Here is a 14,724-nt window from a genome sequence, read left to right on the forward strand (position 1 = left end):
AATGCAAGAAGAAGGATAGTAAAGCTTTGTTCATAATCCACAAATGTGTTGATGGAGCAAACTTTGAAAAGATGTGGTTGCCAATTTACATAAAAATGCACTACTTTGATAATTAGTAAAAAAGTTACACTACTCTGATAATTCTTTGGTCAAACTACATTAACAGAGTAAATTCCCCAAATGCAACAAAATCAAGGTCACCCCAATTTAAGCAAAATTTGGGATACACTGACACTTAACAGCCTCATATGACCCCTTTTGTGTCCCCTTTACACCACTTTATTTCAATAGGCTTGCTCAAGTGTGAATCACACATATGAACTGATCCTTAAGTAGAATTTTGATGTAAAGTGATGTTAAGTTGAAAGCGTGAAAAGGGTGACATGATGTGTAAGAACTAAGTAGTTAAGAATCACGGTGGATATGAGTAAATAGTCACTTTCATCTTTCATAATATATTAACTCATAACTGTAGTCAAAATAAAAACACACCAAATCTTTGAAAGTCCCGGCCAATCAATTTAATCCTTTGTTAAATGTGCGATTTTAGGGACTAAACTAATTGAGGGAATACACTTTCCGTGATTAAATGTGCAATTTTATCTCTTAGGAACTAAAATAATAAATGATTTTTGAGGGACTAAAGTAACTATTTAATCTTTTGATTATATAATATCACAATTTACAACTAGATGTTTTGCTTTGTTAAGAAAATGAGAATTTACAACAAGCTTTAGCACACCAGAGAAATTATGAACCAATTGTTCAAGATAGATATGTTGATGATTTATTAATAAGTTAAAGTTATGAGTTTATTCAAAATCAATAATAAAGATTTGGTCTAGACCATTACTATGAGACAATCCACTAATTTCTGAGTATGCTGACCATACCAGAGAAGTAACAGTTCAAAACATGAATATTTGACATAATAACCACTCATCATGTTCACGCAGCTACCAAAAACAGATTAATTGTGCAAGCCCCTTCATGAATCCATGACTAAACAAATCATGGTAACCTCACTTATTGGTAGGACGGTCACGCACTCCGAAAGGGATTAGTTTTTACCCAAAAAGTAAGGGAAAACCCTCGGTAGTACCAAAAAAGGGTACAACAATTACTACTAGGAAAACTATAAGCACTTGCATTGGTAAGTCCATTCCATTTAGGAAGTGAAAATTATGAGAAGTAACTAATGTAAACCCTTAACAAGATACAAAAATAACTACCTACCTAGTTGTACACAATGAATCCTTCTTTCACCAAAGTCATGTGTTCAAACTTGTCAATATATAAATATATATACTCACACAATTATACATTATCCACACTTGTATTTTGACACACATTGTCACCAGCTAAAGGATAATAATCAGGTTCCAATGCAGCTTCTGCATCATGATTATTAGTTCCACTCTCCTTCCTGAATGAGTTGCTATGAATATCCCTTGTAATTTTAGCTGTAGTATCCAAAAAGTACAAGAGGAGTGATGTCAAACAGCAACAACCAAACATGGGTACTGCTCCATAAATCCATAGGAAGAAAGAAAATGACAAATAAAATGCTCTCAATCCAAGGGACCAAGCATGGCTTCCAAGGTTCAAGGTCTTAGCAATGTGTTCCATATATTTTCTTTTGTCTCTCAGTGTTGGTGCAGTGATTAAGAAACTTACATGAGCATAGTATCTAATGGATTGAACATTGCATAGAAATGCAACAAGGAAACAAAGGGTTATAGAAATGCGCTTGGTTGAAGAAATATGGTCATCAGAAGCTTTGCTAGCAAAAATACCAATGAGTGAAGTGAGTGTTATTGCTGTTGTAGCAAGAGTAGTAGATGCCATGATATTGTTGCGAATGGTTTGGATTGCCAAAACTCCATTTTTCATAGGATCCTGAAAATATAGTAATGAAATTGGTCTCAAACAACAGCAGTAAGTCCAAGATAACACAGAAAAGAAGGGTACTAAACCAAAGAAAATCAGTGTCACACTCATAGGGCCGCACAATGCACGAGGCTTCATCCTAGTGGATTCTGGGAAAGGTAATGTATGTAGTCTACTCTTGTAATCGAAAAGACTATTTACAGGATTTGAACTCATGATCTCCAAGTTATAAGACAAATAACCTTACCGTTACGTCGAGACTCACCCATAGCTCCTAAAATTTATAACTTGTTAGATTTATGTTTTTAATTGTACACTTAATCCTTCTATATAATAAGGGCTTTATTATTGTTCATAAGAACTAAGAAGTGCACATTAAAACAAATGCTAGGAGTTGTTTTCATAATCAACTACAAACATTCACTCACCAAGTGAAATTTCAGTTTCTTACTTCTTGCATTACTCTGCTCTCAACCATGTTTTCATCAGAGAGTAGCACATTCCAATGCTCTCTTCTGATGACCCTAGTTCTTCAATCACCTAGTGAATTAATTGTGGAATTTTAAATAATGTACCTGTATCTTATTGGGGTGTGACTGGGTTAGGGATAGCAATCTTGGACAACTACTCTTCATTCCAAAATTCAAATCATCAACATATAACTATCATCATTTCTTAAGTTGGGTTCGTTGTTCTTTCATAGAATAAAAATCATCAATTATTATATTATGATAGGATTAAACAAAAGTATAAATAAAATGAGTAAAATGTCATATTCATCATGGAAAAATATGACAATCATCAATTCAGTTCTCTAAATAAAGTGTAATAAAATAAATCCCAAAAAAGGTTAAAAATATCATTTTATTGATCATTCAAAATTGATGACATGTTAAATTTTTATGGCACTTAAGAACAACTTAAACTTTCGAGAACCTTTTGTAATTTTTCCTAATAGATATGAAAATGAAAATAGATGAAACAAAATAGAAATAAGTACTACCAAGAAATTCTCATATTGCATAAGATATATTAGTAGTAGATATGAAATATTATTGATACTGTTGGTATTCTAATTTGTCACTGACACAATGTTTTTTACAACTAGCAACATTTGACAAAACAAGAAAATCAAACAACATAACTATCAGAGTAAAAAGAAGTCACAACTAAGTAAAAGTATTTTGATTAATGATTATAAAGTAGGTTTAAATTTTAAAAGGGTTGTAAGATGAACATCTTAATCACTTTTGATGTGAATTACTATAGCCCACAAAACTTTTTTATAATGATTGATCAAAAGTTTTTTGCTTTTGAGAAAAACACTACAGATATTAATCAATGATTTTACACACACATATATAATCAAATCACAAACTTGTAGTCAATAAAAAATCTGAAAACAAAGAGCATAGGATATAATGATATGATATATAAATATGAAACATTACTTAGTACTCACACTCATCATGGCAAGAACCCATTGTTGACGAGATTCAGCATTTAAACCAATGACAGTTCTAAGAGAATTACACTGAATACTATAGAGAAGCCATGCATGGTATAACATGAACACCATAAGACCCAATGGCACCAATACATAATCTAGATACTCCTTCTGCATCATCATCATGGCACCAGATAGAATCTCCATTTGAGTTTTCCTTTCACAATTATACACTTCACTTGGATATGCCTTGTTTTTTGTAGGAGTTTGGAAAGTGGAAAAGGTATAAATTGTTGATTCAAGTGTATTCTTGACTTAGTTGTTGATCTTGTTTATATGCAATGGATGCTAGAATTAAAAGGATTTACATCTGTGTCAATAGATCTCATATTCTCAAGTGTCATGACATGTAAATAACATTAGTATTTTATGTATCCCTATCAATATATTACATGAATCATTAGATTTTTATAGAATGAATATCTAAGATATGAAGTATGATTTTTAACTTAGTCATAAAATAAGTGGAATCATGTTGATTTCAGTATATTCTATATTCTATATGTCTTGAGAGTTTGACGGAATGGCACATGATGGTGTGCCACTTGCCAGGAGCACTTGTTGATAAGTTAATAGTGCCATTCATCAGAAACATTAAAATATACAAATATAAAAATGTTGATAGTGGTAAACTATATTTATTTAATACTTTTAAAGAAATATTTTGTTGGTGTAGGACCGAACATATCATTCTTCGCCCTAGATATTTGACAAGTACCCTTTTTTTAGTTTCAACACTAAAACTATGATATTTATAAATTATTTAGTTCTATTTGACTTTGAATTTCCATAAAAAAATATAAATAGCATGTTTTTTAACAACCACCTAAATACCAAGAGTGTAATATTTCACTGTCAAGACAACTTAAATGGTTAAAACAATTATATGATATATTTTATGAGGGAGATCATTGAATAATGTCAAAACAATTGGCTGCCAGAGATATTACATGATTTAAAATGCTTGAAACAGATTAAGGTTATGCTTATTAAACTCAAGAAAGAATTAAGCAACTAATTATATCCTAAATATTATATAATATGTGTTATTCTGCCTTATGCTATGTTTATATCTTCTATTATTCCCTTTTAATATTTTATGATTGTTGTGTAAGAATTTGTTGTGAATGGTTTGTGTTGTGTTTTTCAGGTGTACATCTATTTCACGAGATAGAGTACTAACTACTAAATTATTTTATGGACATGCCATAGACTAAAAAATGCAGTTTTAGTTATATTGTTAGTGACTGTACTACAGCAACAAATGTTTTTTTTATCTCAATATTAACAAATGTAGTTTCAGTTGTAATGATTGAATTATACTATGAATTTAAAAAATGGATTCATTTATGCCCAAATTAATTACACTTAATTTTATTCATTGATTTTCTTAAATTTAATGGACTAAATGAGTGAATGAAATAAATGACGAGAGAGAAAAATATGAATTTTTTATGAAGCTCGTTCATTTGATTCGTTGATTTAAGAAAACTAATGGATAAAATTGAATGTAATATGTATAAAATTGACTAAAATTGACTAAAAACAACACTTTGTTGAGAAAATAATTTCATATATAGAAAATCTATAACGATTTTTGAAAAAGTATAATTGTATTATAGACACTCTACAATGTTTTTCAATAAAAGCCTTATTGTTATAAAAAATTCTATAACGCTTTATTGAAAAAACATTGTTGTATTGCATATATATTTTATGGCGCTTAAAGTCTATTGAATTTAATTCAACATTCTAGTATATTCACATACTAATTTGGTTTAAATATTATTAATGATTTGCAAATCTATCATACTGAATTGTAAAATATTTTCCTTAAACTATACATTATTTGCCTAGTTTATGGTAGAATTTATCTGTTTTGAGTTGCAACCATTGAACAATTAGTTTTCTCGTGCAATCACTTTAGTTGTGACATCATTTATATTGGAAAGAAAGAGTGAAAGATTAAAATGTGCAACTAGCTATAGTCTTGTATAAATAACATTTATATCTAAATGTGTTTTTAGTATTTAAAACTAAGAGTGGAATTTATTGTCTTGTGATAATCTCAAAGAGGCACTGTATGAAAGGACACGTTTGATAAAAATTGATTTTTGGAAAATTTCCATGAACGTGATGTGTCAAGTGGTACATTATTGTTTATGGCAAAGAGGACTTAAACTTATTTTAAAACCCATTTCTTAATTTCACTACCTACCAAACCCATTTTATTTTAGTGAACCATATGGCCAAACCTACATCAAGTATATTTTTAATATTCATTTAAAATCATTTTCAAATGTGCAATAACTACCATCTTATGATCAACATGTTCTTTTTTTGTACATAAAAAAACATATTCTTTATGTTTCCTTTCAAAAGAACATATTCTTTGACCTTTAAATATCATTGGTATTTCCACTTGAAGGATAGTTGATATTAAACTCTTAATGCTAAGAGTTGTGCTTTAAATTATGAATATGTTTTGACAAAATCAACAAATTCGTTCAAACTGTCCTTTCATGAATCCCGAATGCCATCTTTCTTAGGTTCACTGTGTACTAACCTTTTATTTATGAGAAAAATATATCTACCATGTAATAGTTTTATACGTAGTAAGTATATTATGCGTCATTTCAATTTAATCATCATTAAATATTAATATTGGATGTTGCATTGATTATACATAAATTTGTATGTTGACAATATAAATATTACACTTTTTTATTTATTTATTTAAGGAGGATGTTAATAAAGGTATAATGAAGAGCATTATTGAAGTCCTACTAAATTTTTGAAGTTATCCATTATAAAAAAAATTATTCTTGATTCTTAAACTTATTCTCAGAACCTATATTTATCTATAGAGAAAAGGCTCAAAAAAAATTGCAACCAATTTTTGTCCCCGAAAAATAATCATTTCAATTGATCTTGGAATTTACAAATGTTAGACAAAATGGTTCATGCATCCCTCAACTTCAGTCGACCTCTATTTGACTAAATTGTTTTGTATATGTGGTTTAATTTTCCCTTGATTAATATTATTTTTAAGATTGTAATATTAATGTTAGTATAAAAATTTATACACAATCATTATATTATCTATCATTTATATGTATTATTTATATCTAAAAGTTAATAATAATTAAATATAAATGATGAATTATATATTACGGTATAAACTCTTATAGTGTTTATGTATCCATCTTTGTTTCCATTTTTTAATAAAAAGAAAGAAAAATATAAGAAACAACTACATTTTCTGTCAAGAGGCAAAAGCAATTTTGCCTCATCTAAAACCCAACATAGCTTTCATCACTATACCCTAAAGCCCAAATATGAAACCATAAAACCCATAAAAGAAAACTCATCATTGGATATGGTTTTCAAAACCTGAGAAAATTGATTCCTTGTCCTGTGTTTTGAGAACTACTGTGAGTCTTTATTCCTGATTGTAGTATGTGTTACATAATGGAAAAAGTATAACTGCACCTAACATCTTAGCATGGTGAGTTTTTGTGTTATTATCAGGGACTCAATTGGACAACTATCCAACTTTTTAAAGACTAATAATTTAGGACACTAACATATTTTTGAGGAACCAAATTAGATTATTATAGTAATTTCGAAGGAGAAAAAATGTATATACTTATTATACACTGTTACTATATCATTCATTATTCATATTTAATTACCATTGACTGTTTAAAAAAATAATTCAACTAAATGGTAAATAATATAATGACTTTATATAAATTTTTATACTGAATAATATAAGAATAATACATCAAGAAACTTTCACAAAGAATAAAACTAAAGTTAAAACTAATAATAATAGTGAGATAAACAAAGAAAGGAATCAGTCTTCAGTTGCATACTAAAGGACCCTAGGTGCATATTTACTGCATTTATTTAGGTAAGGGGCAAGCTTGCATTTTAAAAAACCAAGTTAACCACAGTACAAAATCAGAAAATATATTGTTTTTCTGTTATTCAATTTTATTATTATTATTATTATGCACTTCAATTCTAGAGTGTGTTTAGTATCCCTGTAAATTTAAGGGTGAAAACTTCATGTATAGGTGTTTATTATAAACTTAAGGCTACATTATACTAAAGAAAAATAACTTCAAAAGAATGTAAGAACCGGAAATTAAAAAAGATCCCAACCATGTTAGACAGTGTAAAATAGGCTTATATTAAGTTATCAAAATCTGTTATTTCCCAGTGATATACATTTAACAGCTTCTCATACAACATATAGGTGGAAATTAATGGCTTTTCTGCTAGGTGTTAATTAACACCAACTAAACCTATATTCCAGTAGGTGGAGTCGGCTACATAACAAGAAAGACAAAGACAGACCCAACTACAAAAGACCATTTCCAACCCAGCTTATTTGCATCAATAGCTTTGAAGTGTCTAAGAGCTTTTGTCAGCAGCTTTTCCTAAGGAGGTGAAGTTCAACCTGAAAATAAGAAACAAAATGAATGGCCAACCAATAAAATGTTACACAGCTTAACAATAACATAAATTCCAAAGTAGCTATAAGATTAAGTACAAGTATATAGAAATCAATCAAACCATGATGAGAAATATACATGATTCAATAATTGATTATAGTTTTACCTGATAAGGGGCTTCCGCTGTGGCACCGGTGCAGCAGTTAACCATGGTGGTGCAAGTTCAGCAGGCTTTGAAAAAAGTATAAAGAAAAAAGGAGACAGTGAAAAAAAGTCAGAGATGCTTCATCTTACTGCCATTATGTGGTATGATAACCATGTAATTTACACACAATGCCACTGAGTAACAGGAAGTGGATATTCAGATGCAGTAATTATCCATAAAACAAAAGCAAGGAGACATAATCCAGTTCATTATGTCAGTTAAGAATAAGCACACAAAGAAGTCAAAATTCTGAATTCTTATCGAAAAATGCATAATTAAGCCTCTGCAAACTTCATGTGACATACAATATAATATATATAAACATCATATGATTTCATCATATATTTTAATATTGTACTAGCATCTTGCTAATTCTTACCATCTTTGTGGCACACATCACTCAGATACAATCATGTCAACCAAAGTCTACCGATAATAATAAACAAAGCATACAGATAAAATGGGAACAAGCCATCACACACAGATAAAATACATGCAGATGAAATTGAAAACAAACTGAGCAATTTTTTACAATTATAACTCATGCAGATTTGACCCGATTATTGCAGACATTTCAGACAATTGCAAGCAAGCAGGAAAATATGGGATATAAGATATATGAATGTTGCAGCATGATTGATAGAATAACCTAAGTGGCTAAAAGTATAGAAATGTTCCAAACTCAAGAGACCAGACAATTAAAGAGGCTAACCTCAAGCTCGTCCAAACCGCCATTCAAGGTTAAACGAGTTGAACAAGTGGTTTCCTTATTAGAAATAACTGTTTCTTCAGACGCACTAGCCATGGAGTTTGAAGACTCCAAGTTGCTCTTTTTCATATTCCCACCAAAACCCTTTTTATTTCTATACTCAAGATCATCTTCAAGCTCCTCAGATTCTCCTAGAAAGGCTTGATGCGCCTCATTCGGACCCAACATAATCTTCTCAGTGGCTACCTTTTCGGCTTCTTTACAACTAAATGTATCTGCAGTAGCAAGTATAGGGTTGACTTGTAGCTTGCTTCCCACTGATCCATTGGTCTCAGTGTCCTTAGAAGGACTCCCTCCTAAAGATTTCAAACCAGGTTTCTCACTATTTTGTTCACTTATACTGTTGACTTCTGAGTCATCACATTTCATAGAGCAAGAACTAGCAGTGCTAATAGGATTTCTAACTTCATGAACTTCCCCCATGGAGGGAGGGAAAGATGCAAAGGACTTGCAATTTCTCAAGTTATCCATACTATCCTCTGCTCGTTTTCTCTTCCTTTCACCATCTACTTCAAATACAACTGCTTTAACTTCTTCAGAATTTTGTGCTTGAGCATTGCCCGAAATCTTTAATTCTGAGCTTCGTTTACTGTCCCAAGTTACTTTAGTTGGGCGGGAAGGTCGAATTCCACCAGCAAATACAAAGTTAGGTATATTTCGACGTTTAACATGGGACACGTGGATCAACATTCCGGGTTTCCATAGTGTATACATGTTAACAGACTGCTTAAATTCTTCAACAGTTAGTCTTATATCAAATTGTTCACCTTCATTCACAGGAACTCCTTGCTTACGTTGCAGTCCCATGAAGTAAGAGCAGTGGAAAGGTTTTGATTTGTCAGAAAAGTCACCAGGATGTGGATGGCACTGAAGCATGCCATAAGTGTGCCTCTCAATCTAGATGTTTAAAGGACAAGCAAATCAGGATGTATACAAAGAAAGTAAAATAAACATAATTGCATGCCTCCTCTTTCACAAAAGAAATTAAGTAAAAGTAGAGGTAAGAACTAAGAAGTAAAAGAAGTGTGACAACATCAAAATTTATAGTGTTGTACCTTCAATGTCAACTGGCGGAGGCGAGACTCAACCCATCCCTTCCATTTTCTAAGATCATCAGCATTCTCTGCTGAAATGTCTATCTGCAGATAATTCTTATAATATTCAAAAAAGGGATACGGTTCAAAAAGAGTGTCCCAATCAGCCTTGCTAACCTCCATAGCCTACAAATACCAGAAACATTACAACTCAATTATCACAAGAATAGTAATAAGTACTATCATTTTTAACAGAAATAGTAGCTGAGTATATGTTAGATTCTATTCTAAAATCAATTGCCATTAAGTGAAGTTTTCCAGCATGCATATAAACCACACCCCAAGAAAAAGGCAAGCAATATGGGTCTTCCAACAGTATCATTGTATTAAACTTAAGAAAATGAATGACCCCAGAAATAGCTGTTGCTTCCCTGATAACAGCATTCAATCACATGATAATACCTAGATTATGCAAATTTGCTACCACCAACACACAATTTGCATTCTAGTTCTAGGGTGAGTGTCTTTTAAGTTCATCAAATCAAATGAAGAACATGAGTAGATCATCGAAGCATCTTGATCAAATTATCATGGGCCATGATTCAATAACTGTCCCACTTCCATACTTGAACATGGGGACCTCTAACATGAAGACCCGGGTCAAATAATCCAGGCACAATGCAGTTAATGAGACAAAACAAAGGAAAAACGAAACAAAGAACAAGTAGTTTTTTTTCAATTTTCAGACTTAACAAGACAGATTGACCAACACTGTTTCCTGGGATTTTCAAAAAACAAATTTCTGGTAACATTAATCATACCTCACATATTTCATTTCCCCTCTGAAATTCCTCTGTCATAATACGCAATGTACTCGATGACACATTGTAGCTAGAATTCATGCATGGATATGCCGGAGTAATTATTGGCATTAGGTGGAATCTATCCTTGGGATTTCTTCTTGGATCCCAAATTTGAAGTCCAAGAGATCCTTCTTCAATAGCACAAAGCAGTACAGGGTTTGGCCAGCGCCACTGAGTATATACCCTAAAGAATCTAGACACTAACATATTAGGCAGTGCATTAGGAAATAGCTGGCATATTCGAGCAACAAGCAATGCCCAATTTATACCACCAAGAAAACCTGCAACCTGCCAATGGCATGCCAATATGCATTAAGTAAATCAGAACAACCCAACAAATAATAGTGAAAAAGAACACCAAACAAGTCATCTGGAGTAAGATCTTTGCCATACATTTGAATAAACGCCACGGCACTTTGCCCAAAGCCTCATGCATCTCAATGTCGTGCGAAAATTCTGCACTTTAGAAACAAAAATACAATCATGAGTGGACTGTCAAGAAAATATCAACACAATAAAATTTATATCAACCCACCTGAATATTTGGAACTAAACGCAGGATTTGATCGGTCACTCTACAACCATTAAGACTACGAACAGTTTGTTCATCTACATTTTGTAATATTGACTCCTGTGATATATCCAAGTCCTGTCCAGCAGAAACCAGTATTACTAAGTGGTAAATAAAAGGTAAAGTAAAATTTATCCTTCATGCAGACATGAGACATGACAAATGGGGGAAGAGAGGTGTACATCACACATCAAATAAGGTTTGTTTTCAAAAGTGCCAAAAGGAACAACTTCAACCTATTAACCTTTCATAAGTCACTTACTTCGGGAACACCCCACAATGCTAACTTTGCATAAAGGAGATCTATAGAAACACCATTGAACTTGAACTTCATCACTGGAACATGAGCATCAGGCACAGGGTGCAACTCTGTTACTTCTGGCATCTCGGATAGCATCCTATGCAGCTCACCGAAGAAGTCTTCCTAAGGCCAATTCAAATAACAATTTTAGCTGATGGAACATATGAACTAAAAAATCTATATTTGCACCATAAAATGGTAAGTAGTGTCATACGTCTCTGGAAGCATGTCTAGGTCCCACACACAGTGTGTCTATATCTGCTCCAGGGCCATGCACCTACAAAATTTAGAGCAATAAATGGTAAAATGATAAGCACATTATTCATCTACATGAGCAGCATGACATATGACAATGCAATTCTAATTCCCTTCCTCTCCGATCCTTTATCGGGAAGAAAGTCCAAGGCTAGAGTGCATGAGATAGATCATGTGACACATCAGGGGTGTATCCTATTTTCAGCCACACAGGCCGGACCTGTTAAGCAAACAAGGAAAAAATCGGCTTTTAAAAAGGCCTTATTTAATTATGTAAGCAAATGCTTGGACTACTGAAAAATCATATTTGGCCTAAAAGGTTAACCTATTTTTTCATACATAATAAAGAGTTTATAACAGTACTTACATAGTTTACAAATTATATATTAGTATAATATAATATTACATAGAATAAAACAATATGTTAAAGGTTATGCCTTTTTAAATATTGAAAAATTGAAGTTTATTGTCCTACATGAATGCCCTCGTGTAATGTAAGCCAATAGGCTTGTGGATGAAGTCAAGCTTTCATGTTTTCATATAGCAGTTAGGCTGAGGCAAAAAGTAAAGCCCATGACAAGTGGCAGGCTAAGCTCAGACCAACATTTATCACACCAAGCTTAGCATTTTTTACCAGAAATGTCATTGTTACAAACCCTACTAAAAATGTGTAAGAATGCAATGGTGTCTTCAGTTTCTAATGATTTATAGAAGTTAATTGTGACATCTTGAACTGGCAAGTTTAGGCAAACATGTTATCTAGCCAATTCGTAGATTTCGTAGAAAGTGTTTTGTTATACATAACCTCACTACTTTCCACCCATGGCAAAAATTAAAGTACAAATGTGCGTGCGCAGTTGCAAACAAGCAAGATTTGGAAGATAAGAACAACCACATACCCCTAGCCGATATGATCCAAAAGTGAAAATCTTGGCATTTGCTTCTTGCACCAGTTGTTCATTGAGTCCTTTGGCTCGGCTAATGGTTTTGACCCAAATCTTCACAATCTAATTCATATTACAACAAATATAAAAAAATAAATGAATTTCATAAGGAGATTCACTACGTTTCCATCATAGTATGAAATGAAACACAACAATAACAATCAAGCCAGAGTCCCGCTAAGTGGGGTTGGCTTATGAAATGAAACACAACAAGATAAAATTCAAATGCATGAATCCTACTCTACTCTTTTCTTCCCCACAGTTTTCTTGAGAATCAAACAGAGTAAACTGACATATGCAAAAAAAATAAACTCAACCTGATCTAGCCTTCCAAGAATTTCCTCCCTACTCACTGCTTCCTCTTGATTCTCATACAAGCCAGCATCTTGCAAGTACTGAACACCGAAAATCCAAACTCAGAAAAATAACACTTAGGAAAAAATAACTAAGAAACTAACAATGATTCACCATTGGCATAAAAACACATAACCTTCTCGAGTTCACGGGTCTTGATCACATCATAATCAGTTGGTCCACCCAATGAAATGGGTTCAGTTATGCCTAATCTTTGTTGCTGCCCATTATTGCTTTTGATCAATCCAGAGCTCCCCATGAATAAATTGATTATTTTTCTTAATCTTTCTTGGAATTATTTATTATAGTTTGATATATTTTTCTCAATGATAGTTTTGATATACTTTTGAAGATATTTCACAATCTTATCCCAATAAAATCAAACAAAACAAGAATAACAAAGACTAAAACTAAAGAAAAACTGCTCCAATGTGATGATAATTGTTTGATGGTACAATATTGAAGGGAACAATTCAAAGCAATGAACTACAAGAAAATAAAATGGGGTGAAAATTACAAAGTCACCCAGAACAAGCTTATTATGAAATAGAGTACAAAATTCCCAAAATTGAAAACAAAATCCGAAACCCTAAAAACCTAAACCAGCGTAACGTAATCGTACAACAATTGTGATTGAAGCCTGCGCCTTGGTGAATAATTGTGGATGAAGCAGTTGTGCAACGATTGAAACCAGAAAGTGTGAAAAGATTATATGAATAGAAAGATGAAGAGAACCTTGGTGAGGAAAAAGAACCAGAAAGTTAGAATCAAATGAAAGTAAGAATTTGAAGAGTGCTTAAACTGAAGAGAGAATATGATTTGGAATTTTTTTTATAATAGCTTTTGTACCTTCTCAAATACTCTATTCATAATAGGATTTACTACATACACAATGACAATAATAAATTTTTTTTATATTGTCATCCAATCATGCACCATTCATTTATTAACTACTATTGTAAAAAGAGTAATAAGTAATACAAAACAATGACAAATATAAGATTGAAAGAAAGATATGAAGTAAAGATTGTCAAATAAAAGTGATATGGAATATCTTACTTTTGTTAGAAATTAATGGCTAATAATATATGAGCTACTTATATTAGGTAGGAAAATCTTTTTACTATCTAAAACTAGAAGGTGGGAGGAATGAAATAGAAAGGAAAATAGTTTTTTTCATTGTTTGATTGCATTGAAGAAAGGAAGGAAAGGAAAAAATTGGTAGGACCCGTGTATTATGTTTTCTCTCCATTATTGAGAGGAAAACATGTAGAAAAAATTATATCAGAATCAATTATCTCAAAGTATGTCTTAAATCATATTTCAAACCAATGACGATGAAATAAAAAAAGAAAAATAAAAAATATTTAATTTTTTAAGTCAAATGGCATGTTTTCATTAGTTTAAGACATGATTTGGGATATACTTTGAGATATTATCTCTATGATAGTACAAAGAAAAATCATTATTAATAATAATTATATTATTTTCTCTTCACCTTCTTTCCATTTTTTGTCATACCAAACACCTAAAAAATCATCACATTTTCTACCCATTTTTTCCTCTAA

At 31.8% G+C, this 14,724-nt stretch overlaps 2 protein-coding genes across 2 annotated transcripts; both read right to left on the bottom strand.

Moving 5' to 3' along the window:
• LOC109347227 lies at window positions 1,176-3,644 on the bottom strand. Its single transcript, XM_019586933.1, has 2 exons — window positions 3,353-3,644; window positions 1,176-1,899 (listed from the first exon to the last, which is right to left on the bottom strand). The coding sequence occupies exons 1-2, from the start codon at window positions 3,542-3,544 to the stop codon at window positions 1,318-1,320; spliced, it is 774 nt and encodes a 257-aa protein (XP_019442478.1). The 5' UTR covers window positions 3,545-3,644; the 3' UTR covers window positions 1,176-1,317.
• On the bottom strand, window positions 7,572-13,995 carry LOC109348325 (nuclear poly(A) polymerase 1-like). The gene is made up of 12 exons (XM_019588711.1): window positions 13,293-13,995; window positions 13,120-13,197; window positions 12,758-12,865; window positions 11,818-11,880; window positions 11,565-11,726; window positions 11,267-11,380; window positions 11,125-11,187; window positions 10,690-11,019; window positions 9,890-10,054; window positions 8,778-9,731; window positions 8,027-8,091; window positions 7,572-7,865 (listed from the first exon to the last, which is right to left on the bottom strand). The coding sequence occupies exons 1-12, from the start codon at window positions 13,413-13,415 to the stop codon at window positions 7,820-7,822; spliced, it is 2,271 nt and encodes a 756-aa protein (XP_019444256.1). The 5' UTR covers window positions 13,416-13,995; the 3' UTR covers window positions 7,572-7,819.

This window comes from Lupinus angustifolius, chromosome LG05 (genome assembly GCF_001865875.1).
Source record: "Lupinus angustifolius cultivar Tanjil chromosome LG05, LupAngTanjil_v1.0, whole genome shotgun sequence".
Taxonomy (NCBI): Eukaryota; Viridiplantae; Streptophyta; class Magnoliopsida; order Fabales; family Fabaceae; genus Lupinus; species Lupinus angustifolius.